This window comes from Ictalurus furcatus, chromosome 22 (assembly GCF_023375685.1).
Source record: "Ictalurus furcatus strain D&B chromosome 22, Billie_1.0, whole genome shotgun sequence".
Classification (NCBI taxonomy): Eukaryota; Metazoa; Chordata; class Actinopteri; order Siluriformes; family Ictaluridae; genus Ictalurus; species Ictalurus furcatus.
The window spans coordinates 7,747,474-7,768,852 of NC_071276.1; the positions used below are offsets into that span (position 1 = coordinate 7,747,474).

The 21,379-nt window shown below is 41.1% G+C and overlaps 1 protein-coding gene across 6 annotated transcripts in view; it reads left to right on the forward strand.

Moving 5' to 3' along the window:
- The window catches only part of kiaa0825 (KIAA0825 ortholog), a 137,889-nt gene that overhangs the window by 27,172 nt on the left and 89,338 nt on the right, over nt 1-21,379 (forward strand). For all 6 annotated transcript variants that reach the window (XM_053653983.1, XM_053653985.1, XM_053653984.1 and 3 more), the window contains 5 exons: nt 6,733-6,900; nt 9,482-9,558; nt 11,895-12,116; nt 17,662-17,927; nt 20,614-20,764. In XM_053653983.1, coding sequence (XP_053509958.1) covers nt 6,733-6,900; nt 9,482-9,558; nt 11,895-12,116; nt 17,662-17,927; nt 20,614-20,764 — 884 coding nt within the window. The remainder of the gene's footprint in view (nt 1-6,732; nt 6,901-9,481; nt 9,559-11,894; nt 12,117-17,661; nt 17,928-20,613; nt 20,765-21,379) is intronic.

Genomic DNA, 21,379 nt, shown 5'->3' on the forward strand with positions numbered 1-21,379 from the left:
TTTCTGTCAAGTTCAAGTTGAAAGTGTGCTTTATTGGCCATACTAGTAACAATGTCGCCAAAGCAAAATAATATATATATAAATAAATTTCAACCGCCACCTTTAGCAGCAATAACTGCAAACAAATATTTCCGATAACTGGAGATCAGTCTTTCACAGCACTGTGGTGGAATTTTGGCCCACTCTTCTTTGCAGAACTGCTTTAGTTATTTATATACACTACCAGTCAAAAATCTAGACACACTCATTCTTTATTTTTATTATTTTCCCCACATTTTAGAATAATAATAAAGTCATCAAAACTCTGGAATAGTACAAATGGAACTGTGGGAATTATGTTGTGATAAAAAAAAAATAAAAAAATCCTAAATAAATCAAAATAATTTAATATTTTGGCATCTTCAAAGTAGACACGCTTTTTTCCTAGAATTTCCAGAAATGTATTCTTGGCGTTTTCTCGACCGATTTCTTGAGGAATTTTCCCTGAGATGCTTTTTAAACAGTATTAAAGGAGTTCACACCTACGCTGGATTCTTATTGGCTGCGTTTCCGAATATTTCTCTCTGAGTCATCCATTTAAATATATATATTTTTTGTAAATAAAATATTCGTTTTCTAATGAAAGAAATGAATTTGTTGGCATAATTATATTTTTAATCATACACCTTCAGATTATATATAATTAACAGCAATAACAGTGATCAAAGGAAAAGAGAACAATATTAAATTAAAGCATACTGAACATTCATTCAAATAGAGATGTCGTATTTTAGAAATGTTTATGAAGTTTATCGAAATATAAAAGATTATACTCCATTAATATTAAAATTGTAGCAAATTGGACTGTTTTCTGTTTCTTATATTATGATTGGTGAATATGAATGTAGCTGCCAGCTTTGCACTTCCTTTACTTCCTTTATGTTCCCCTAAAACACAGCTCGGTTTCAGCTCAGTGCTTAGAGAGGAAAGGGTTGGGATGCCTCATGCGGTTATATTTTGGACGGCCAAGAGTAGATGTGTGTCTGTTTTAATTTCCTGTCTTTGTTCTTTAGGTTTATAGGTGTTAGTGTGTCTTCCTTGGGTGTTTGAGTGAGTGTGTGCATGGGTGTGTGGGTAAGTGTTTATCTGGGTGTTTGGGTGGGGGTTTATCTGAGAGTGGGGACAAGTGCTTGGGTGGATGTTTATATGGATGTTTGGCTGAATGTTTTTGTGGGTGGGTGTTTGGCTGAATGTTTGGGGGGTTGAATGGGCGGGTGTTTCGGTTTTAGGCTGGGTGGATGTGTTTGGCCAGGTGTTTGGCTGGGTGTTTGTGTGGGTGTTTTGCAGGATGTATGTAGGGTGTTTGGCTGGGTGTTTGGGTGGTTGTTTTAGGTAGGTGTTTGGCTAGGTATTTTGGTGGGTAGTGTGGTTAATTGGTTTGGGTCAGGGAGGTTTATGTGGAGCCAGAATTTTTCTGTTCTCTTTTGTAGTTTTAATAGAGAGGGGAAGTTCAAGCTCTGAGAGAGCTGTTTGTGGAGTTTTTGGTTATAGTTTTACAGAAATGGTTGCTGTCCCAATTACCCAATTATTATAGTTGGTTAATGGGCCATATATTTTGCTTCCTCCGGGTACTCCGGTTTCCTCCCCCAGTCCAAAGACATGCATGGTAGGCTGATTGGCATGTCCAAAGTGTCCGTAGTGTATGAATGGGTGTGTGAGTGTATATGTGATTGTGCCCTGCGATGGATTGGCACCCTGTCCAGGGTGTACCCTGCCTTGTGCCCGATGCTCCCTGGGATAGGCTCCAGGTTCCCCGTGACCCTGAAAAGGATTAATCGGTATGAAGATGGATGGATGGATGGATGGATGGATATTTTGCTTTCATATAGCTGTATTGGTGTGAATGTTAAATTCTATTAGTTTTAGTCAGATTTGAATGAGTATAGATTTTTGTGGAATTTGTATTTAATAGCATAGAAGGCTCTGCTTTATCTGTGAGTGATTGCATGGCCGGGTTAAAGCTTCCTGTAGCACTCAGGGTTACGTTGAGGTTAGGGTGTGATGTTAAGTGCACATGTGACATGATTAGTTGGTGTCTTGTTTGATCTGGAAGACCATGACGCTTGTTTTGTTATGGTTTACTGGTATACCATTTATGGCAGTACTCCTCCAGGATGGACAGGTTCTGCTGTAGGGGGACAGCAGGACTAAATCATCTGCATAGAGCAGGAACTGAAAAGGGAGACCCGGGGCTATAGATTTCTTCAGCATTATACAGCTAACTCGTTGATAAATATGTTAAAAAGTGTTGGACTCAGGCAGCATCCCTGTCTCACCCCGCATTCTTTTAAAAAAAATGCTCACTCATTTTCCTGGTACACCGATTTAATGATAGCCCCCTACAACCCCCACCCATCCTTTCGTCTATTTAATTATTAACTGATTAACATTAACAGTATAGTTGTGAGAGCTCTTTCTCAGTTGTTTAAATCTCTCAGATAATACCTCTTCAATTAGAGTTAGACTTCTGCTAACTACTTTAACATCCATTGTTTAACCCGCTGAACTGATAAATGAATTATTCACACGCTCTACACTGTTCTAGCACCATGGTCTATGACAACCAATTTCCTTAGTAGCTCATGGCCTCACGTGCCATCCTCCTGGCACTTATATCACTGCTTTCTTTATACTTTATCTTCGAGCTATGCCCTTTTACTGACCCCTGGCATGGCTCTGGCTTGTTTTCCTTTCATTGACTGTAAATGACACGACTGGCTGCTTTCAGCATGGTAGCCACCTCCTCTCCATCACCATGTTGTAATAACCCCCATTACGCCTCCAGTGCCTGGGCCATCCTTTCCCACACAGGCTACTTAGAGTTATCAATGAGAGTGCTAGTTTAATAAGCCATTAATGGATGGGCCAATAAATAGCAAGGCTATGGCTGTATGAGAACAAGACAAGCCAGCATGACAGCAGGCTATTAAACATGAAGGTGAGATGCCAGGCCTAAGTGTGAGTTAGTGTCGACAAAGCAGGCGACCTGAGCTCAAGGGTAAAGCTGGTGGAGCTGGAGCCAAACACATACACTATAAAGATACAGGCATAAGCACAGGCTAAAGGATTATTTTTTTTGTTTGTTTGTTTTGTGCTGTTGGTTGCTCAAAAGTATGACAAAGTAAATTATGTGCATTAATACACACTATAGAAAATAAGTGAATGCTTTTATATAGCCACAGTTTATATCCTCTACTGATAATGTCTCTGGTGATGTAGCATAATGTGTTTGTGCCCTCGACAAAAGTGGAGAAAGTCTTTGGCCAATATATGAGCTAGGAGCTGTTTAAAAAAAAACAAAACAAAAAAAAAAACAGCATTATTTGAGTCTAGCTAGCATCTTCATTTTCTGTGTGTTTTGCAAGCATTAGTTATATAACAGATTTTTTTTTTTTTATGCTGTACTGCACTTTCCTGATTCTGGAAATATTGTCTAGCATCTTTCAAACAAATTTATATGTTTAATAAAAACAGTTTCTACCAACAGCCAGCCACATCCTCGGTTTGCGTGCGGTAGAGTAGTGGCTGCCAAACTATTGAGGTGGTTTGGGGCACTGAGGATTATATCACCCAACTGGGGTGTGTACGTGTAACCAAGTGATACATTTTTGTTTTGCAAAAGTCATTTGGATGAGTGAAGAGACAGATAAAGGAAAAAAAAAAATATCCTGGTGACCTTTATATCAACAGTCAAATAACCCTGCATATCTGTTGGACAACCGTGAATTAAAAAGCAACTGATATCCTTGAAACATAATGTCTTGTGTGCTAATGATTTGTCCACCCCTAATATGTATGCAAAACATAAAAACCCCAAGACACAAAAAAAAAAAAAAATCAAGTGTAAAGGATTCCGGTTTGGATAAAGCATCAGTCAAATGAATAAATATTAATACAGCTTTAGAAGTACGGTCATCAGAGCTGAGTCTTTAAATGGTGTCCAACCCATTTACAGTTAATGTTAACTATTTATGACTGTTACCCAGACCATAACGCTAAACAGGAAGCTTTATTAAGTGCTTCATAGAGATACTGAGTATTGTTTAGATGAAACGAGTCATTAGATAGAAACTGCATTCGCACACGGTAGCTCATTGCCTTTACGTCTTGTTGAATTCACTTGGGGACGTGTAGGACGTGAAGCAGCTGGATAAACCTTCACATATTCAATGTATAATGCAATATGTGTGTCAATGTGTATGATAATGGAACAGACAGAGCTCCGCTGTTGTTATTGTTGAGGTTCATTTTGCAGCTCATGGTACTGGTGGGCTAGAGAAGCTCTCCATGCATTCATGCAACCTTTTTCCATACACTGCTCCACGGCTTCTCCTGGTCCCTTTGGAACCCATTAATAAAGCACTGGAGAGCTGAGATGATTACACAAACACACACACACAGAGACACACACACATACACATAGATACATATAAAAACAACTGAGGTGCCCACTAGACAGCTGCTGGGTTCAACTTCTGCATCAGAATAATCATCCAGCCCGACTGACGTGCAAAAGAGAGAGGGGATAAAAACACAAATAAAGATATTTATAGCCTCCTTATCTTTCATCCCAGCATGCCTGATTAAACCGAAGGGAACAAGGGAATAAGTATGTTGTCATATTGTCAGATTTGTTATAACAATGTGACAAAATGACATTAGAATCCAGAGGCAATCATGTCTCAGTTATTGGGTCTGCTTCCCTGCCATACCCCCCCCCCCCCCTTTTCTCAATCCTCACCACACTTCATCATCTTCAAGTTTTTCACAACTTCTGTTAATGCCTCCTTTATCCACTTTAACTTCTGTTAATGCCCGCTTTATCCAATGCCTTTTCTGTTAGCACAGCTCATTTAAGAGCACGTACAAAAAAGCGAGTTTGTCGGAGCTTTGGAGAATACAGCCTGGCTGTCCTCGCCAGTCCCATTCTTCTGACCTAATGCGGAACATCCCCCGAGTCATGGCATGGGCTGCCTCAGGGAAGCAAAAGCAATATTGGAGACAGGGGTCATGTGTGGGTGAGCTGAGAAAAGTTTGTGCCATTTGAGCGAGCTTTTTGAATGAGAAATTTTCAAGGGATTTGGGGAAGATGTATGTGAGTATGAGTGAATGTGTTTGGGGGGGATGGTGGGTTTAATGGTTAAGTCTAAGCTAGTAATCAGAAGATTGTGAGTTCAAATACCAGGACTGTCAACGACACTGCTGAGCTCTTAAGCAAGGTCCTTAATCTTAACCTCTGTTGCTTGGACTGTACCATTTCTTAATTGTATGTTGCTTTGGATAAAAAGTGATTTTATGTTGTGATTTTTATAGTTATTTGGATGGTTGATTCCTACTGTACATTGATGTTTGGGTCAAATTGGTTAATATAACATTTCCTGTAGAACATAGACTTTCTTACTTTTTTCTTTTGTAAAGAACTGATACGTATGACCTCATTTTGTGATTCCGGAAAATAAGGTCCATGGTTTTAAACCTGTCATGATCTGATACACCAGTGATTAAACCTGCAAACCTGTAACTGCAGCAAGAATAAGCAAATCTAGCTGTCTGTTTAGGGTAAAGTTAACTTTTGATTGTTACTGAATAAATTGTATCACTCAGTTCTAATATTTCCTGTGACCTGAACACATTGGAGGGATGAACACCATTCTTGGTGGGTTTATTGGTTGGTTGCTTGGTTAGTTGGTGGGTGGGTTTGCTGGTCGATTGGTTGGAGGGTGGGTTGGTTGGGTGATTGATTGGTGGGTTGGATGGTTGGTGGGTGGGTTGGTGGGTTGGTGGGATGGTTGATGAGTGGGTTGAATAATTGATTGGTTGGTGGGTTGGTTGGGTGGTTGGTTGGTGGGTGGGTTGGTTGATTGATTGATTGGCAGGTTGGATGGTTGGTGGGTGGGTTGGTTGGTTGGTTGGTTGGATGATTGGTTGGTTGGTGGGTGGGTTGGTTGGTTGGTTGATTGATTGGTGGGTTAGATTGTTGGTGGGTGGGTTGGATGATTGGGTGGTTGGTGGGTTGGTTGGGTGGGTGGGTGGTTGGTTTGTTGGTGGGTTGGTTGGATGGTTGGTGGGTTGGATTGGTTGGTTGGTGGGTTGGATGGTTGGGTTGGTGGGTTGGATGGTTGGTTGGATAGTTGGTTGGTGGGTTGGATGATTGGTTGGTTGGTGGGTGGGTTGGTTGGTTGATTGATTGGTGGGTTGGTTGGATGGTTGGTGGTCTTGTTGGTTGATTGGTGGGTTGGATGATTTTTGGTTGGTGGGTGGGTGGGTTGGATGATTGGTGGGTTGGTTGGTTGGTTGATTAATTTATTGAGATTATCGTAGGTAATTTTTGGTAGTTCCTTAGACATTAATATGTATAGAAACAATTTTACATACATTAATAGGAATGGTTTCAAATGACATTTTAGTATCTCATATTTTTAGATAATGTGACCTTACAAATTTTTCTGTGACAATTCTATAATACTGTCTAAAAATTGTTTTAAAATTTTGGTTTTCCAACAATGTTAAAGTGCTTATATGGAGGGTTCTTTGGTTAGTATGGTTATTAACTTTCTAAAGGGGTTCTGCTTTCAGAGAAGAATCATCCGTTGTGAGGTTTAAAGGGTTCCCCCTGAGGGAAAATCTGAACAACATTTAGGACTGCTATTTGGAATTGTATCTTACTGACCTCAATGTTGTGTGCAACTGCAGCTCCTCAAGACTCTCCCCAAACAAACAAGAATTTCTCCCTGACCTCCGAGCAGCTGAGAGGCCTGGTCCTGCTGGCCACCACAATGCTGCAGCTGGAGCGCCGAGTGGAGGATCTGGCAGCTGAGTTGGGTTTCCTCAACTGTGCTGGAGAGTCATGTGGTGTTAGAGGTACAGATTAGTGTGTCAGAGTGTTTCTCAGAGACTATATCACAAACTACATCAATGTGAGTTCACCATGAGCACAAATACTTATTAAGATTTAATGAAGGAGTTAACGATTTCAAATAATATCTGATTGATTATAGTAACATTGCATAGATTTTACTTAATGAGTGGATAAATTACTTAGGGGCTCATGGAATTCCACAGCTCTTATATGTATGTATTTTTAATAATCTCTGTGCAACTATTTTGTAAGTCATTTTTGACATAGAGTTTTGCCACCACAGAGCTGAACTTTCAGGTGATCTTTGAGAGCTGCATTCATCCAAGATTTTGGTTTAATAGTGTCTGGCTGCAGGCAGTTATATGATGCTGTTTATGTCAGTGCGGCGTGCAATGTTTTATCCATACACTGCTCCAGAATGTCCTCTACAGTCCCTCTCTCTCTCTCTCTCTCTCTCTCTCTCTCTCTCTCTCTCTCTCACACACACACACTCTCTCCCGCTCTCTCTCTCTTCTTGCTTCTCTTGCTATGAAAATTAAGAGCTCGCCATGAAAATGACTGGTGCATGTAGTAATTTCTATAAAGGTTACATTAAAAAACAAGACATGCAGAAAAGACCTCAATTTACAGAGAAGTAAACAGCCTTTAAAGGGCAGTTATCCAAATCATTAATTCAGGCAATCAAATGACTTAATTACCAGAAATTCATCAGATGAGCTTAAAGGTCAAAAAGTGACACCCCGGCTGCTTCCTTCCTCATACGGCCCAGCGAGCCCCTCATTCTCGTTAAGCTAAATTGCCTCACCCGGGGTTTCACATTCAAAGCGTCTGATTAGAAAAATGTGGTCCTGATGCATGGACTTTTAATTTGCTGCCCACACGCGCACACAAACTTATCCTCGTCTTCACCCGGCCATGGATTACCGCCGATATGGCTGGAGTTATTTGGGGTTTAAATAAACTCCACCAGCTCCTAATGTGGTCTGAACACAAAGCTGAGATTCTGCAATAATTGTAGCTTTTTTCCTTTTTTTCCTGTGGGACACTGAAGTCATTTTCGGTCACTGGTGCATAGAAAAAAGGAAAACTCGAGTATTAAAAGCCCTTCCCTCACTGACTAATTTCCAGAGCGTCATGGATGACTGTGGATTTGGAAAAAAGTAAGTACACCCCTACAGCTATCACACCTTCAGACCCATAAAATTAGAATCAGGTGTTCAGGATTGGGTGCCAGTGATTAGAATCTGTTTAGGGAGTGCAGGTGGAACCGGTCTTATTTATACCCCTCTCATATCTAGTGTCAAGTGGCCTTCAGAAAAAAGGTTGTGGATGCCTATGAGTCTGGCAAGGGGTTTAAAAAGATCTCCAAATTATTTGAAATGCATCATTCCACTGTAAGGAAAATAATCTTCAATTGGCGCAGATTTCAAAAGACTGCCAGTTTGTCTAGGACTGGCTGTTCCAGCAAATTCAGCCCAAGAGCAGACCGTCTAATGTCTCCAAGAACCCCAAAATTTCATCACAGGATTTGCTAGTAGGTCTTACAGCTGTTGGTGTCAAAGTGCATGCTTCTACAATCAGAAAGACATTGCATAAATTTGACCTGCATGGGAGGTGTGCCAAGAAAAAGCCTTTGTAAGACTACAGTTTGCCAATGAGCACATAGGCAAAAACCAGGCCTTTTGGAATAATGTGCTCTGGACAGAAGAATCAAAGATAGAGTTGTTTGGCCACAGTAACAGCAGACACGTTTGGTGCAGACATAAGGCAGCTTTTCAGGAGAAGCACCTCATACCAACTGTGAAGCACGGTGGTGGAAATGTTATGGTTTGGGGTTACTTCGCTGCCTCAGGGACTGGACAGCTTGCATTCATTGATTCAACTATGAATTCTGCATCATATCAAAGAGTGCTTGAAGATAATGTGACTCCATCTGTCCAAAAGTTGAACCGAATGTGGACCTTTCAACACGATAATGATCATAAGCACACTAGCAAATCCACCAAGGAACGGCTCAAAAAGAAGAAACGCAGGGTTATGGAATGGCCTAGTTAAAGCCCAGATTTGACTCCCATTGAAATGCTGTGGGGGGATCTGAAATGCACAGTACATGCAAGAAAACCCTCAAATATCTTGCAACTCACAGAATATTGCATGGAAGACGGTCAAAAATTCCAGCAATCCTGGTGGACAATTATGCAAAACGTCTACAAGAAGTTATTTCTACTAAAGGGGGCAATACTAGCTTCTGACCAAGGGTGTACTTACTTTTTCCAGAGAAGAATATCATGTCCATTGATATTTCTGTCGTATAAATGATTGAAAAAGCTAATTTTCCTTGTGGTTTTGTTCAAGTATATCAGCTGCTTTAAGGCACTGTTTCAAAGATGATCAAATGCTTGCTTGTCCAAATATGTCAAAAAAGCCAACAGTTTCCATGGGGTGTGCTTATTTTTTTCACATGACTGCAGATATTCTTAAATGTTGCAATATATCAAGTTTAATTAGTTTGAGGTAACTGTCTATATTTGTTTTAATGGCAGCTGTTGATACACTGTAATAGATCTCTCTCCTGCTGTGTAGGGAACCTAAAGAAAGTCAGGGACGATGTGGAGATGGTTGGAAAAGTCACACCAGACCTGCTGCTACAGAGTACAGAGGTATGTCACACAGTCCCGCTGTAAGCTGATGAAGCTTTTTAGTAAAAATATCATAATAATAATAATAATAATAATAATAATAATAATAAATCAAGATAACACTCAAGAATTCTCCTGATGTAAAAAAAAAACAACAACAAACAAACACATGAGCCAAAGGTGAAGAACAGCATCACTGTGCAAAGGTGGCTCATATTCCCCAAGCTTGTGACTTTCAAACAAATGAACAGGCATGTCATACATTTTTTTTTTTTTTTTTAAAGGAAAGGCAATAGGCATGTGCGCATTTGCTTGTTGTCATGGTTACAATAGTATGCTTGTATAGTATCAGAAGTATCGATTTAGAAGTTGAAATAAGAAGTGTTCACATAGATCACCTAGATAAAACTAAAACTACTGGTTTTTCTTGAACTGAGATAAAATACTATACATAAATAATATGTTTAAAATAAATAAATAAATAAATAAACCCCTTAAAAACCGATTGCCTCTGTATCTAACTGATTTGAGTTGTAGTTCAGTGTGGAATATGGAGGAAAAGAGTGATTGCAGTGTGGGAATATTTGAATATAACTCACTTACACAAAAGGTATGTGCCTGCTTTCTAATAATAAAGCACTCTGGTGTCAAAATTAAGGGGGAAAAAAAAACACTCTCGGGAAAAAGAGTTCCTCAAATGCCCTTTAGTTAGTTCCTAAAGTAGAACCCTCTCTGAAAGGCACATAGACAAGGGAACCTTTGAGGTACCACTTGCTCACTGGTCTTTATTATAAAGAATGAATGATAAGCCAATCAGATATGGGAATTATTATGTGTACTGCCTTAACATAACTCAGTTTATACCACAATACTGTTGAATTCATGATTCTGATTGGTCAGAATGTGTTCATGAATTTCTTTAAAAGAATGGCATGTTAGCTGCAATGCAAATCTCATGTATTTATTTATTTATTTTTTAATGAATGGTCTTGTTTCTCTAATAACTTTCTCTAATAACACAGGGACATGTGCGGTGGACGTTCCATATAAACACATTTAATAAACAGCAACGACTACAACAACAAAATGTGTGCAAATGTAGATATGGTGAAGTTTTCCGTAATGAGACGTGTATTTAGCGTTTCTGGAAGGAGTCTCCAGTGTCAGCGCAGTGTCAGAGACATAATAGGGACTTTAAGCAACAGCTGCGAATGGAACGGCGATAGCTTTCCGACATTGTATTGCACGTGCGTGACTTTAACTGGTCCTTCGTGACGTTCTACTGTAAACATCTACTACGGGAGAATCGCTGGTTTGCCGTAGTCGTTGACAGATTAGGCATGAAAATGTCATGTTTTATGTTATATGACATTGTAAACATGTAGACAAGTGTGTCTTGCCTACAGTCAAGCATGGTGGTGGGAGTGTCGTGGTCTGGGGCTGCATTAGTGCTGCCGGCACTGGGGAGCTACAGTTCATTGAGGGAACCATGAATGCCAACATGTACTGTGATATACTGAAGCAGAGACTGGGCCACAGCGCAGTATTCCAGCATGATAATGACCCCAAACACACCTCCAAGACGACCACTGCCTTGCTAAAGAGGCTGAGGATGAAGGTGATGGACTGGCCAAGCACGTCTCCAGATCTAAACCCTATTGAGCATCTGTGGGGCATCCTCAAACGGAAGGTGGAGAAGCACAAGGTCTCTAACATCCACCAGCTCCGTGATGTCATCATGGAGGAGTGGAAGAGGACTCCAGTGGCAACCTGTGAAGCTCTGGTGAACTCCATGCCCAAGAGGGTTAAGGCAGTGCTGGAAAATAATGTTGGCCACACAAAATATTGTCACTTTGGGCCCAATTTGGACATTTTCACTTAGGGGTGTACTCACTTTTGTTGCCAGCGGTTTAGACATTAATGGTTGTATGTTGAGTTATTTTGAGGGGACAGCAAATTTACACTGTTACACAAGCTGTACACTCACTACTTTACATTGTAGCAAAGTGTCATTTCTTCAGTGTTGATGCATGAAAAGATATAATCAAATATTTACAAAAATGTGAGGGGTGTACTCACTTTTGTGAGATACTGTACCATTCTTTAATAGCTTTTTTTTAAAAGTTAGCATTAACAGATTGCTTTGGTATAAGAAGAGTGAAAAACTCTATTTTCCAATATAAGCATGTCTAAAAGCAATCATCATATCACCCCATCGTTGTTTATTTTCCTATTTTGATTCATGATTTTATTCAGTATTTTCCCTTTTTTTTAATAAAAGGAACATTATATTCTGGTGTAGTACTGACCTGATTAATTCTGGTGCTGTATCTGTGTGTGTGTGTGTGTGTGTGTAGGTGGTGTGTCTGGAGTTTGAGTGGAGGGCTGCATTTCGTGTACTGGTTCCTCAGATGGCTCACGGTGTGAAGATGTTTCTGGAAGATGTATGCAGTAAGAGTCTGCAGCAGGAGGAGAGGACACATAGCTCCACCTCATCTCTCAGCCCTCTAGCCTGTGTTTCTCTCAGACAGGAAGCTGAACTCTGTCCAGAGAGAGACATGCCCAAGATGATCCCTAAGGTAAGTTTCAAAAAGTGAGTGTGTGTGGTGTGAAAACTGGCAGCATCCCGATACGTTATAGCATGTTAATGATGGAATTACAGCCCAGCTACACAGATCAAGTCAGAGATGCTAGACACTGTCTTTATCTGTCCATGTTAGCTTGACGTAGCACTCATTAGCTTTCAGTGATACTAGATCTACAATGACATTGAGCTCCGGCCATGAATCTTCCATGGTGACATCTGCTCCGTCTTAGGGGACCGAAGTTCCATAGTTCAATCCGTGTCCAGCTGTTTCCTGTGTTGGCCCAGGATGTCTCGCCTCATTTTATCCCTCATTGCGATTTTCCCTGTTCAGAGAGCTGTGCGCTCACATTGGTGTGAGGAATTGATGGCCTGTCTCAGCACCAGCTGTGGGCCTCTGAACTAGGCAGAGTGCATGTCATTTGGGTCTCGCCATCGGCCTGCTGAGAACACGTGTGTGTGTTTTAAAGTCATAAAAGAAACACATTACAGATGTAAATTGATCTTCAGAAAGCGTTTTTAAATATGCACCATCAAGGGCCTCGAATAGACTGAAAAGAAAACACTTGTAAAGACAATGCACTGAAATGCCGTCATGAAGAAATATAACGGTACAAATGGTTGGCACAAGTGCAGCAAACACATCTGGACTTTGACATAAACAGTTATTCTTATGGCGCGTTTCTGATCATGGCTGGATCACCATGCAGTGCTGACTTTCCTCCATGTTGCATGTTGCACATGTGTTTCTGCGTTGAATAGATAGTTTGTGAAGATGAGCTGCTCTGGATGTAAATCTCACCGCAGAAGGAAACCGTATTTTACTTTTTCCAGCGTCAGTGTGTCAGGGTCTGGAAAAGTAGGAAATTTAAAGGCTCTCATTTTCAAGCTGGGAAAGTCAGAAAAGTCCAAATATTGCTGTTCTGTTATGGAAGTTGCATAGATTTGAAAGATTAATCTTTAAACATTTCCTTATTTCCTGCACTAATGCAGCGTCCCTAATGCATCTCAAATTCACAACAAACCCAAACCACAAACAAACAAACCCAAATAACCCTTGACACCCTGCCCCGACAAAAAAAAAAAAAAGTTTTCAGAAGGTCTAGAATTTTGCGTTTGAATTTGTTCAGTTGGCTCTGTTTGAACATGTTCACAATTTCATCTAAAAGCATAAATCGTTCGTCTTCAGTAAGCGCTTTATCCCGGTCAGGGTCCTGGTGGATCTGGAGCTGATTCCGGGAACACTGTGTGTGAGGTAGGAATACACCCTGGGTGGGATGCTAGTCAATTGCAGGGGACCATGCACGTACATTCACGTATAAGGGCAATTTAGCATAGCCTTTTGGGAGGCGGGAGGAAGCCAGAGAACCTGGAGGAAACCCATGCAGGCGCAGAAACCGGTCACCCAAAGTCAGGATCGAACCTGGGACTCTAGAACTGTGAGGCAGCAACGTTGTCTCATACCAAATCTCACATATCTCTCTTATCTAACCTTAAAAAAAAAAAATCAATGGGGGAATCCTTTTGCACCCATGGCTAGGATAAGCATCCTGTTTTAATAAGCGTTTGAGTGTGAGTCAAAACAACTGAACTTAATCTATGTAACATGCCTAAAATTGAATCCATTTCAAAGCTCATTTACATCAAAGGACTAAAACTATAAGGGGGCACAGTGGCTTAATGGTTAACACGTTTGCCTCGCCCCTGTGGGATTGGGGGCTCTGCCATGTGTGTGTGGAATTTGCATGCTCTCCCTGTGCTTCGGGGGTTTCCTCTGGGTACTCTGGTTTCCTTCACAGTCCAAAGACATGCCTTGTAGTGTGATTGCATGGCCAGATTGTCCTTAGTGTGTGAATGGGTGTGCGATTGTTACCTGCAATGGGTTGGCACCCTGTCCAGCGTTTCCCCTGCTTTGTGCCTGGGAGTTCCCTGGGATAGGCTCCAGGGTCCACGCCTGTGGTACAGAAAATGGATGGATGGACTAAAACTATGACTAAACCAAAAATAATGTGAAGGTGCACACACACATAGGTGACGATTCTCAAGCTGATGTTGGAGACCCTGTGATCGACATTACAGCGCTGATGCTCCTTCTCATGTCGATACGTGCATTTGAATAAAACAGCTTTGAAACCTTGATCCTGAATTTAATTCCGGCACTTTGATGGAGCAGTTGACGCTCGCTGAACCACATCACAAACAAGCGTCAGAATTTGTCCACACTCAAGACCTGTACAACACATTTCCGTGTAGGTCAGTGCTTCGAAATGAGCAGCGCTTGACTCAAAGGTTACGACGTGCATTTATTTGCATCCCCTGCTGCCCTGAGACTCCGAGAACGCCAACCATATCTGACACGTATCACGGTAGACCATAAGCAGGTGGCAGCACGCTACCACAGGACCGGCTTCAGAGCATAGCCACTCCAAACGCATTAATAGAATCAATATTTCACACTTTCACATTCATACATTCATGCCTTGGTTCAGATTCGTAGTATTGCCAGGGCTCCTGTCCCGCATAATGTTTGGGAGAACCATTTATCACTCTGAAATCATACCCGAATTATTGAGCACACCGTCTTGACGCTGGCTGCACATCGCCCTTAACCTTCTGCCTCACAGTAAGGGCCCAAAATTCAGCACGGTTCAAGAGTAGTTGTTAAAAAGTCTGCAAAAAGAGTATAGCTTTTAAATGTTTTATAAGCTTACAGAGGAATAACCTTGCAGTGGCTGTCCTATTGGGATCCATATCTTTGATCTGTATTAGGTAAAGGTTCTCGGAGTCGGAGCAGTGGACTTGAGAAAGCCATAAATCTCACAGACACCTCCTGAGTCCTCATCACCTTCGGTTTGAGAGAGTGCCGAGTGTGCGGCTGGGTACTTTCGCCTACCTCTCTCACACTCCTCCTGAGCTCTTCACGGCCAAAGCGAGCTGGTTATTGACTTGACTGTCGAACTGGCTCATTGTTTCAAGGCCTCTCCTCTCCACTGGGGCTCCGGCTTGGCAGGGGGTCTTACTGTACTGCGTATGTCTTTTGCCATCAGCACAAAGCAAGAGACTCGGGTAGGTGAGTGCTGATATTTAGTGGAGGATCATGAAGTCACCCCTCACTTGCTTGTGCACTGTCTGATTGATAGTATTGGAATGTTTCCATTTAAAAAGCGTGCCGGTGTTGCCTGTGTTCGTGAGGCCTCAGGCTGTGGTGACTCCCAAGGAGTGTATATAAGGTATACACACATGTTTTACTGCTTTCAAGATGCCTGGTGCTATAACTCACTTCTATAGGTGTATAAATTTGGCAATGGACTCACTAGTATGGCCTGATCCAGTGTCATTCATGCTGATGTGCTGCTCTTTCAAAGTGAGTGTGTGTGGATGGAGGGAGGGAGTGAGAGAACCCAGGGCTGCTTGGGGTGCTTGGGAAGGGTCTGGGGTGATGTCTTCATTTTGGAAAGAGGAGGAGGAGGAAGCAGACTGAAAGTGTTGTATGCGTGTTCCAATTTGGGGCTGCCTTCTTCGCCGATAACCCTTAGGAGTCTTTTCTTTCAAGTGATGTGCCCCCTTAGGCACTCTTTATTTATTTTTGCAGGCATCCACACATATTCATAATCAGGGCTTGCAAAGAGAAACCTTTCTTTAGGACAAATGTGGAAACATGAGATAAAGTATTGCTCTTCTTTCCAAGTGCCACCAGAGAGAAGGCTGCAAGTGTTTGAATGAGGAAATAACCTGACTTCTCCCGCAGCCGTTTCTGCCCGAGTGATTCAGTCAACGTACATTGAAATTGTACTTGTGTTAAAGATATTTCAACAGATCAAGTGCAAGTATTTCTCTTCAGTGTTGAATGTGGACTGCTTATCTGCTTATCTTATCATGCGATTGCCCTAGTTGTGTCTGTAGGTAGTAATTCAAGGCGACTGGTACCGTTTTGTTTCTCATAAATGTCTTTGAGATTATACAGTCAGCTCAGGAATTATTGGCATCCTTCATAATGATGGGTAGAGATGGTAGAGATCTCACACTGAAAACTAAAATGTACTGCCTTGCATTTAACTAGTCTGTCACCGGTGTTTTTTGCTTCATTGGTCTCGACCGGTAGTTGTATTTACCTTACAGTGTGCAGCACTTACTCATCTCTTTCCTGCTGAGCATTTTCTCCTTCGAGATATTCCACATCCTCCTCCAACTACCTAACTTGGCATGACTCGGACATCCCCGTGCCGACTGCTGACTGCTGACTGCAGCCTATGTCAAAATGCCATGCTTAACCAGCAGATTTAATCCTTGACTCAGAGTCTAATAGACAGGGGGTCCACAATTTTTCAAATATTTTGTGATGACCCATCATCATTGGTCAAAATTAGAAGACTCATTTAGAGTTTTAGTTATTAGTCTGTCTGACAGGTTACTTGGATTGGATGAATTTAAACCAAATGCCAGTATCTCAAAAACGTAGGCCTGTTTTAATTTTAAAAAAAATCGTTCTTTGGTTGGAATATTCACCAATGAAAAGCTCTATGCTTCCCATACATTTCAATATTTGAATAGCTCACAAAATAAGTATATCCCTGATTGCAAATTGGTCGAATACTCCTGGTCTAATCTGGTCTAAAGACTCAGCTGAAATCAATTAATAGCCCTTTACCAGTAGAGCACAAGCAATGATACTGGGTCTTTGGCTGTATCTGGGAGGTTTGTCCAGGCTGATAATGACCTACTATTTCCCTTTTTCATCTCTGGTCTCTGCAGCATGTAGAGAGTAGTCTGGTCTTGCCCCTTCCTCTTCTGCCCCCGGGTGCCCATGACATGCTCTAGGCTAGCCATGGCAGCCACTCTAAACATGGCAGGGACCCAGGTAGAGTTGGATGTTGTAGTGCAACACACAACAGAGAGTGCACTCTTTCACATGGCATGTGAAAGAGCTGGCTATGCCACAGTGCAAGGACTTAGTTTGACAGCTTTTGGGGGAATCAGGCAGGCCCCAGTTCACCCATGCCCAACTCTGTGGCACATATTGTATTCAGGCCAAAATGGTTAATCACGAGCAGGTCTGGTTTGGCTACATGCCTGCTGGTAGCTCCCGGGTTTTGCATTTGCATTGTGTGTGGCATGCACTGGTAATACATTAGCTATTTTGCTGCTAGAATTGGAGCAGTCCCTGCAATTTGTAGATGTTGCTGCCTCTGTAAGGGAGCTGATCGACACACCAGTCCTGGCAGTGAGATACATGGACGAGGATATGGAACGACTCTCCCCAGCTTGGCTTATCAGTATCAGCAGGTGTGAGTGGCTCTGCCTATGTGTTCAGATCAGCCTTGGGTACTGGGGTCACTCTTCATACTTTCTGCCGAAATAAACCATGGGTAGTAGGACACTAGTTCCAGAATCACAAAACAAACGGACTATTCCCATGGCACCAACTTCTGCTAGGGCCCTTGTGGGTTTCTGCCGTTCATATTTACATACGGAACGAACAGTGTCTCTATTTATTAATCAGGGTAATTATTTACGCGCACGTCTCGGCTGTCCTCCTGCAGTTCTGTGCGGACGTGATGGAGGAGTTGGATGCTCTCCTCTCTTTGGCTGTGGTGTGTAAAGATGATGTTCTGCTCCCGGTGTGCTCCTGCTACGTTGAGGCGTGTGGCCGGGTGAGCTCGGCTCTCCTGACCAGGCTGGAAGAGAGGGCAAGGGAGGTTCCTCACTCCTCACCCCTCAAGAACCTTCCCACCATACTGGCCTCCAGCACCTACATCCACCACAGATTGGCTTACTACGAGAGCCAGCTAGGGGATACCAATCGCATGTAAGTAGCTGCTTTAACAGAGGTTACACATGCTGAACAAACCATGTTACTCTTCATCTGTTTCAGTAGAATTAATATAGTTCTCATTAATATGCTTACGAGTTTTACTGTTTATGCGAGAACTATAAAAATAAATACTACAGAGAATGTCATTTATCTGCAAATGAAATCGTGTGTTAAGGCATTCAAAATCAAATTTGATCTAAACTAAGACAAAATGAACAGAAAAGTAGTTTGATCATAAGTATTCCTACCAACCTTTCAGCCTCAGGAATGAATATATATATATATATATATATATATATATATATATATATATTACAGCTAAGAGAATCCAAAATGCAAAGTATTTATTTCATATGTAGAACTTTCAATTAAGTAAAATTTCATTAATGAATATATTGCTTATATTAATTATCAGTTTATCGTATTGAATATGTAAGGAATAATTGGGCCGTTGAATGATTAGTTAAATAATGCACACCTGAGGTGGTAATGCGGACACGATGCGAAGCGGATTATTCCGCGTATACCCCAGATACCACACTCCAAGACATTTCAAGACATTTGTCAGGTTTTTGCCCTTAAAACGCTCTCATGTATAGAACTAATTTCTTACGCATCCCATCTCAAGCCTCCGTTACTAATTCCAAAAGGTCATTTTAGAGCTGGTAATGAAGGCTTGAGCCACTGATGTGCAGTTCCTGGAGAGACAGAAAAATTGGAGTATTATCATTATTTGTTTATTTATTTATTTTATTCTCCTTTCTTATGTATGTTGATGCTTTGGCAATATCGTATGTAAACAATCATGTCAATTAAGTACTTTGAAATTGGGAGAGAGAGAGAGCGAGCAAGAGCAGGAAAAAAGAAAGCGAGAGCATGAGAGAGCACATGGGATTGCAGTAATGAGACAGAAAACCCGTGAACAAGTATCAATATTTATTTATTTATTTGTTATATTTTCTGCAGTAATAAATAACCGAACAGGGCTATCGATATCTATTTATTAATTTGTTCTATTTTGTATTATCGGCATGAAATGAAAAGTTTTTTTTTTTTTTAAAAACCTGTGAGAAAGTAGGCTATCCGTGTTTATTCATTCTATTTTTCTATTGAATTATTCTCTTAATTATGTTTTATTGTTTTTTTTTTTCTATACTGGTTATGGCAAGGCTTTATTTATTGAAATTAAACGGTATGCTTCCATTAATGAATTAAGTAAAGTTTCATATCGAGTTATTTCTGGAAAATCAGAAATAATTGTCAGCTTCGTGTGCTGCGCTGGACGGTACGCTAACTTTTCCGTTATTAAACTTAACTCGGCGAAGTGATCTGGAACTGTAATGCGGTCAAGACCTGAGTGGAACTACTTTATCTCGCGCATTAACTGAAAAATAATTCGACAGTATTAAACGGTGCTGTGGTATAAAAGATGTTAATTAAATGGATGAATTCATATATTAATGAATATTACATCACAGCTCGGTTGAATTCTTGAATCTGATTGGTCAGAAGAAATGTTTGTATAATCACACGGCATGGACAGTAGCTCTGGCTGTAACATGTGCAATAGGTTTATATTAAAGCACTCGTTCTAATGCGTTAACAGTTCTATAGTAACAGCTCATTCACAGGGTGGGAACTTGACATAATCTAAGATGAGAAAACGTATTTAAACGCCCTTGTTGTTTAACAAAGGGAACGGTATAATCATTGATGTGGTGAAGTTTATAACTTTAGCTTTTTGTTTGTTAGTTTATCTGTGGGGTTACTTACGCAGAGCATACAGATTTCACAGACTAGAAAATCATTTTGACCTAATGACCTGCTGAAGATCTCGGCAGTGATTTGAATCTGCTGTTAAAATGTCCCGGTTGCTACTACAGTAAATAACGTGCAGTACGTTTTCCTCGTGATGTAAACTCTATGAGAAACGGACAGATGGGCAAACAACAAGACGTTTTATTGATAAGATAGATGCTTTAGGGAGAATTTAACCTTTCCACCCTCATGTACTGAGTGTTTCAAAACACACATATGCACTCAACGTTAAATCCTATTTAATTATGCATTCTAGAAAAACAAACAAACAAACAAAAAAAATCAATAAAACAGCGCGTTAAAAAAACAAAACACGACAGTTCTGTCTGGAAAATTTAAGTTGAACTTTTGCATAATGTCCATAAAACGAGACGTTAGTAATGGGGAGCTTCTCAATTTATTGTTTGTCCACCGGGTTTTTCCCCAGTCAGGGAGATTGCCAGAAATACTAAAATGCCGTAATTGGATTGTAAAGAATCAGAGCAGGACCTGCGTGAGCCTACGAGTCCTGACAGAACTATTTATCTGCAAAGGATGTGTGTTTGTTCGAAAACAGATGTTAGCTTGCAAAGAGCCAAAGGGAGGGAGGGAGGGAGGGAGGGAGAGAGAGAGAGAGAAATTAAATACAGAAACGGAGTAGGAGAGAGTGATTGATTCAGACAGCACACGTGGCCTTATGATTTGAGAGCGGGTAAGAGAGATGGTGGGAAAGAGCGAAGGAGAGGAAGTACTGAGGTGGTGAATGATTGGCAGGTAATAATCGGGGCCATTTGCTGATATTAATCACTTAATGGCACTTTGACCCGTGAAATGCCCGCCTTCTTAAATCTGACCCATATGGCTTTGATGTGTCCGACTGCAGGCCTCGGACTCTGCTGCCCATCCAGAGGAGTCAGGAAGTGACGGAGACCGTTCACGAGCATCTGACCAGCTACTGCGTCCATGTGTGCGCCACCAGTATACTGCAGGACGCCGAGAGTCACTACTGGGCAGACGACAAGTCGTTTTATGAGGTATAAGTGGCACAAACACTTCTGGTACATGTAATTACTATACAAGTTTTATATTATTATAAGTGCAGACCATTTGTTACGTTATTTCACACGAAATGAGCGAACGAGTACAGTGTGATTGAAAAGAAATCATTATTTATGTCATTTTAATTATAGTGTCAAAAATAATATACTGTATTATACTAAATTAAATATGTAAATGTATTTCATTTAATACATTACGTTTTTGATACGTTGTGTTCATTTTTAACACCCCATCCAGGGTGTGTGTTCCCTGGGCTCCAGGCTGGCCGCGACCTCGTGTAGGATAAGCAGTATAGAAAATGGATGGATAAATGGATAAATTCATTTTTAATCAGTTCAAGTTAAAATCATTCAGCACATTTTCTTTGTTGGTGAACTTAACAATGGTACCATTGCACACATAATGAATAATAAAGTTTGTTTTTTTTACAGTGGTGTCTCAATTTGCTGGAAAATAGACTCGTACTAGAACCGCAAGGACTGCTGGTTTGCATTTGAGCCAGTTCTCGTTTTCCTTCCGGTCCTGTGATCTAAAACCAGAAAGTGTTTGCGATCGGGCACAATGTTCAGACACGGGTGGGACACAATCTT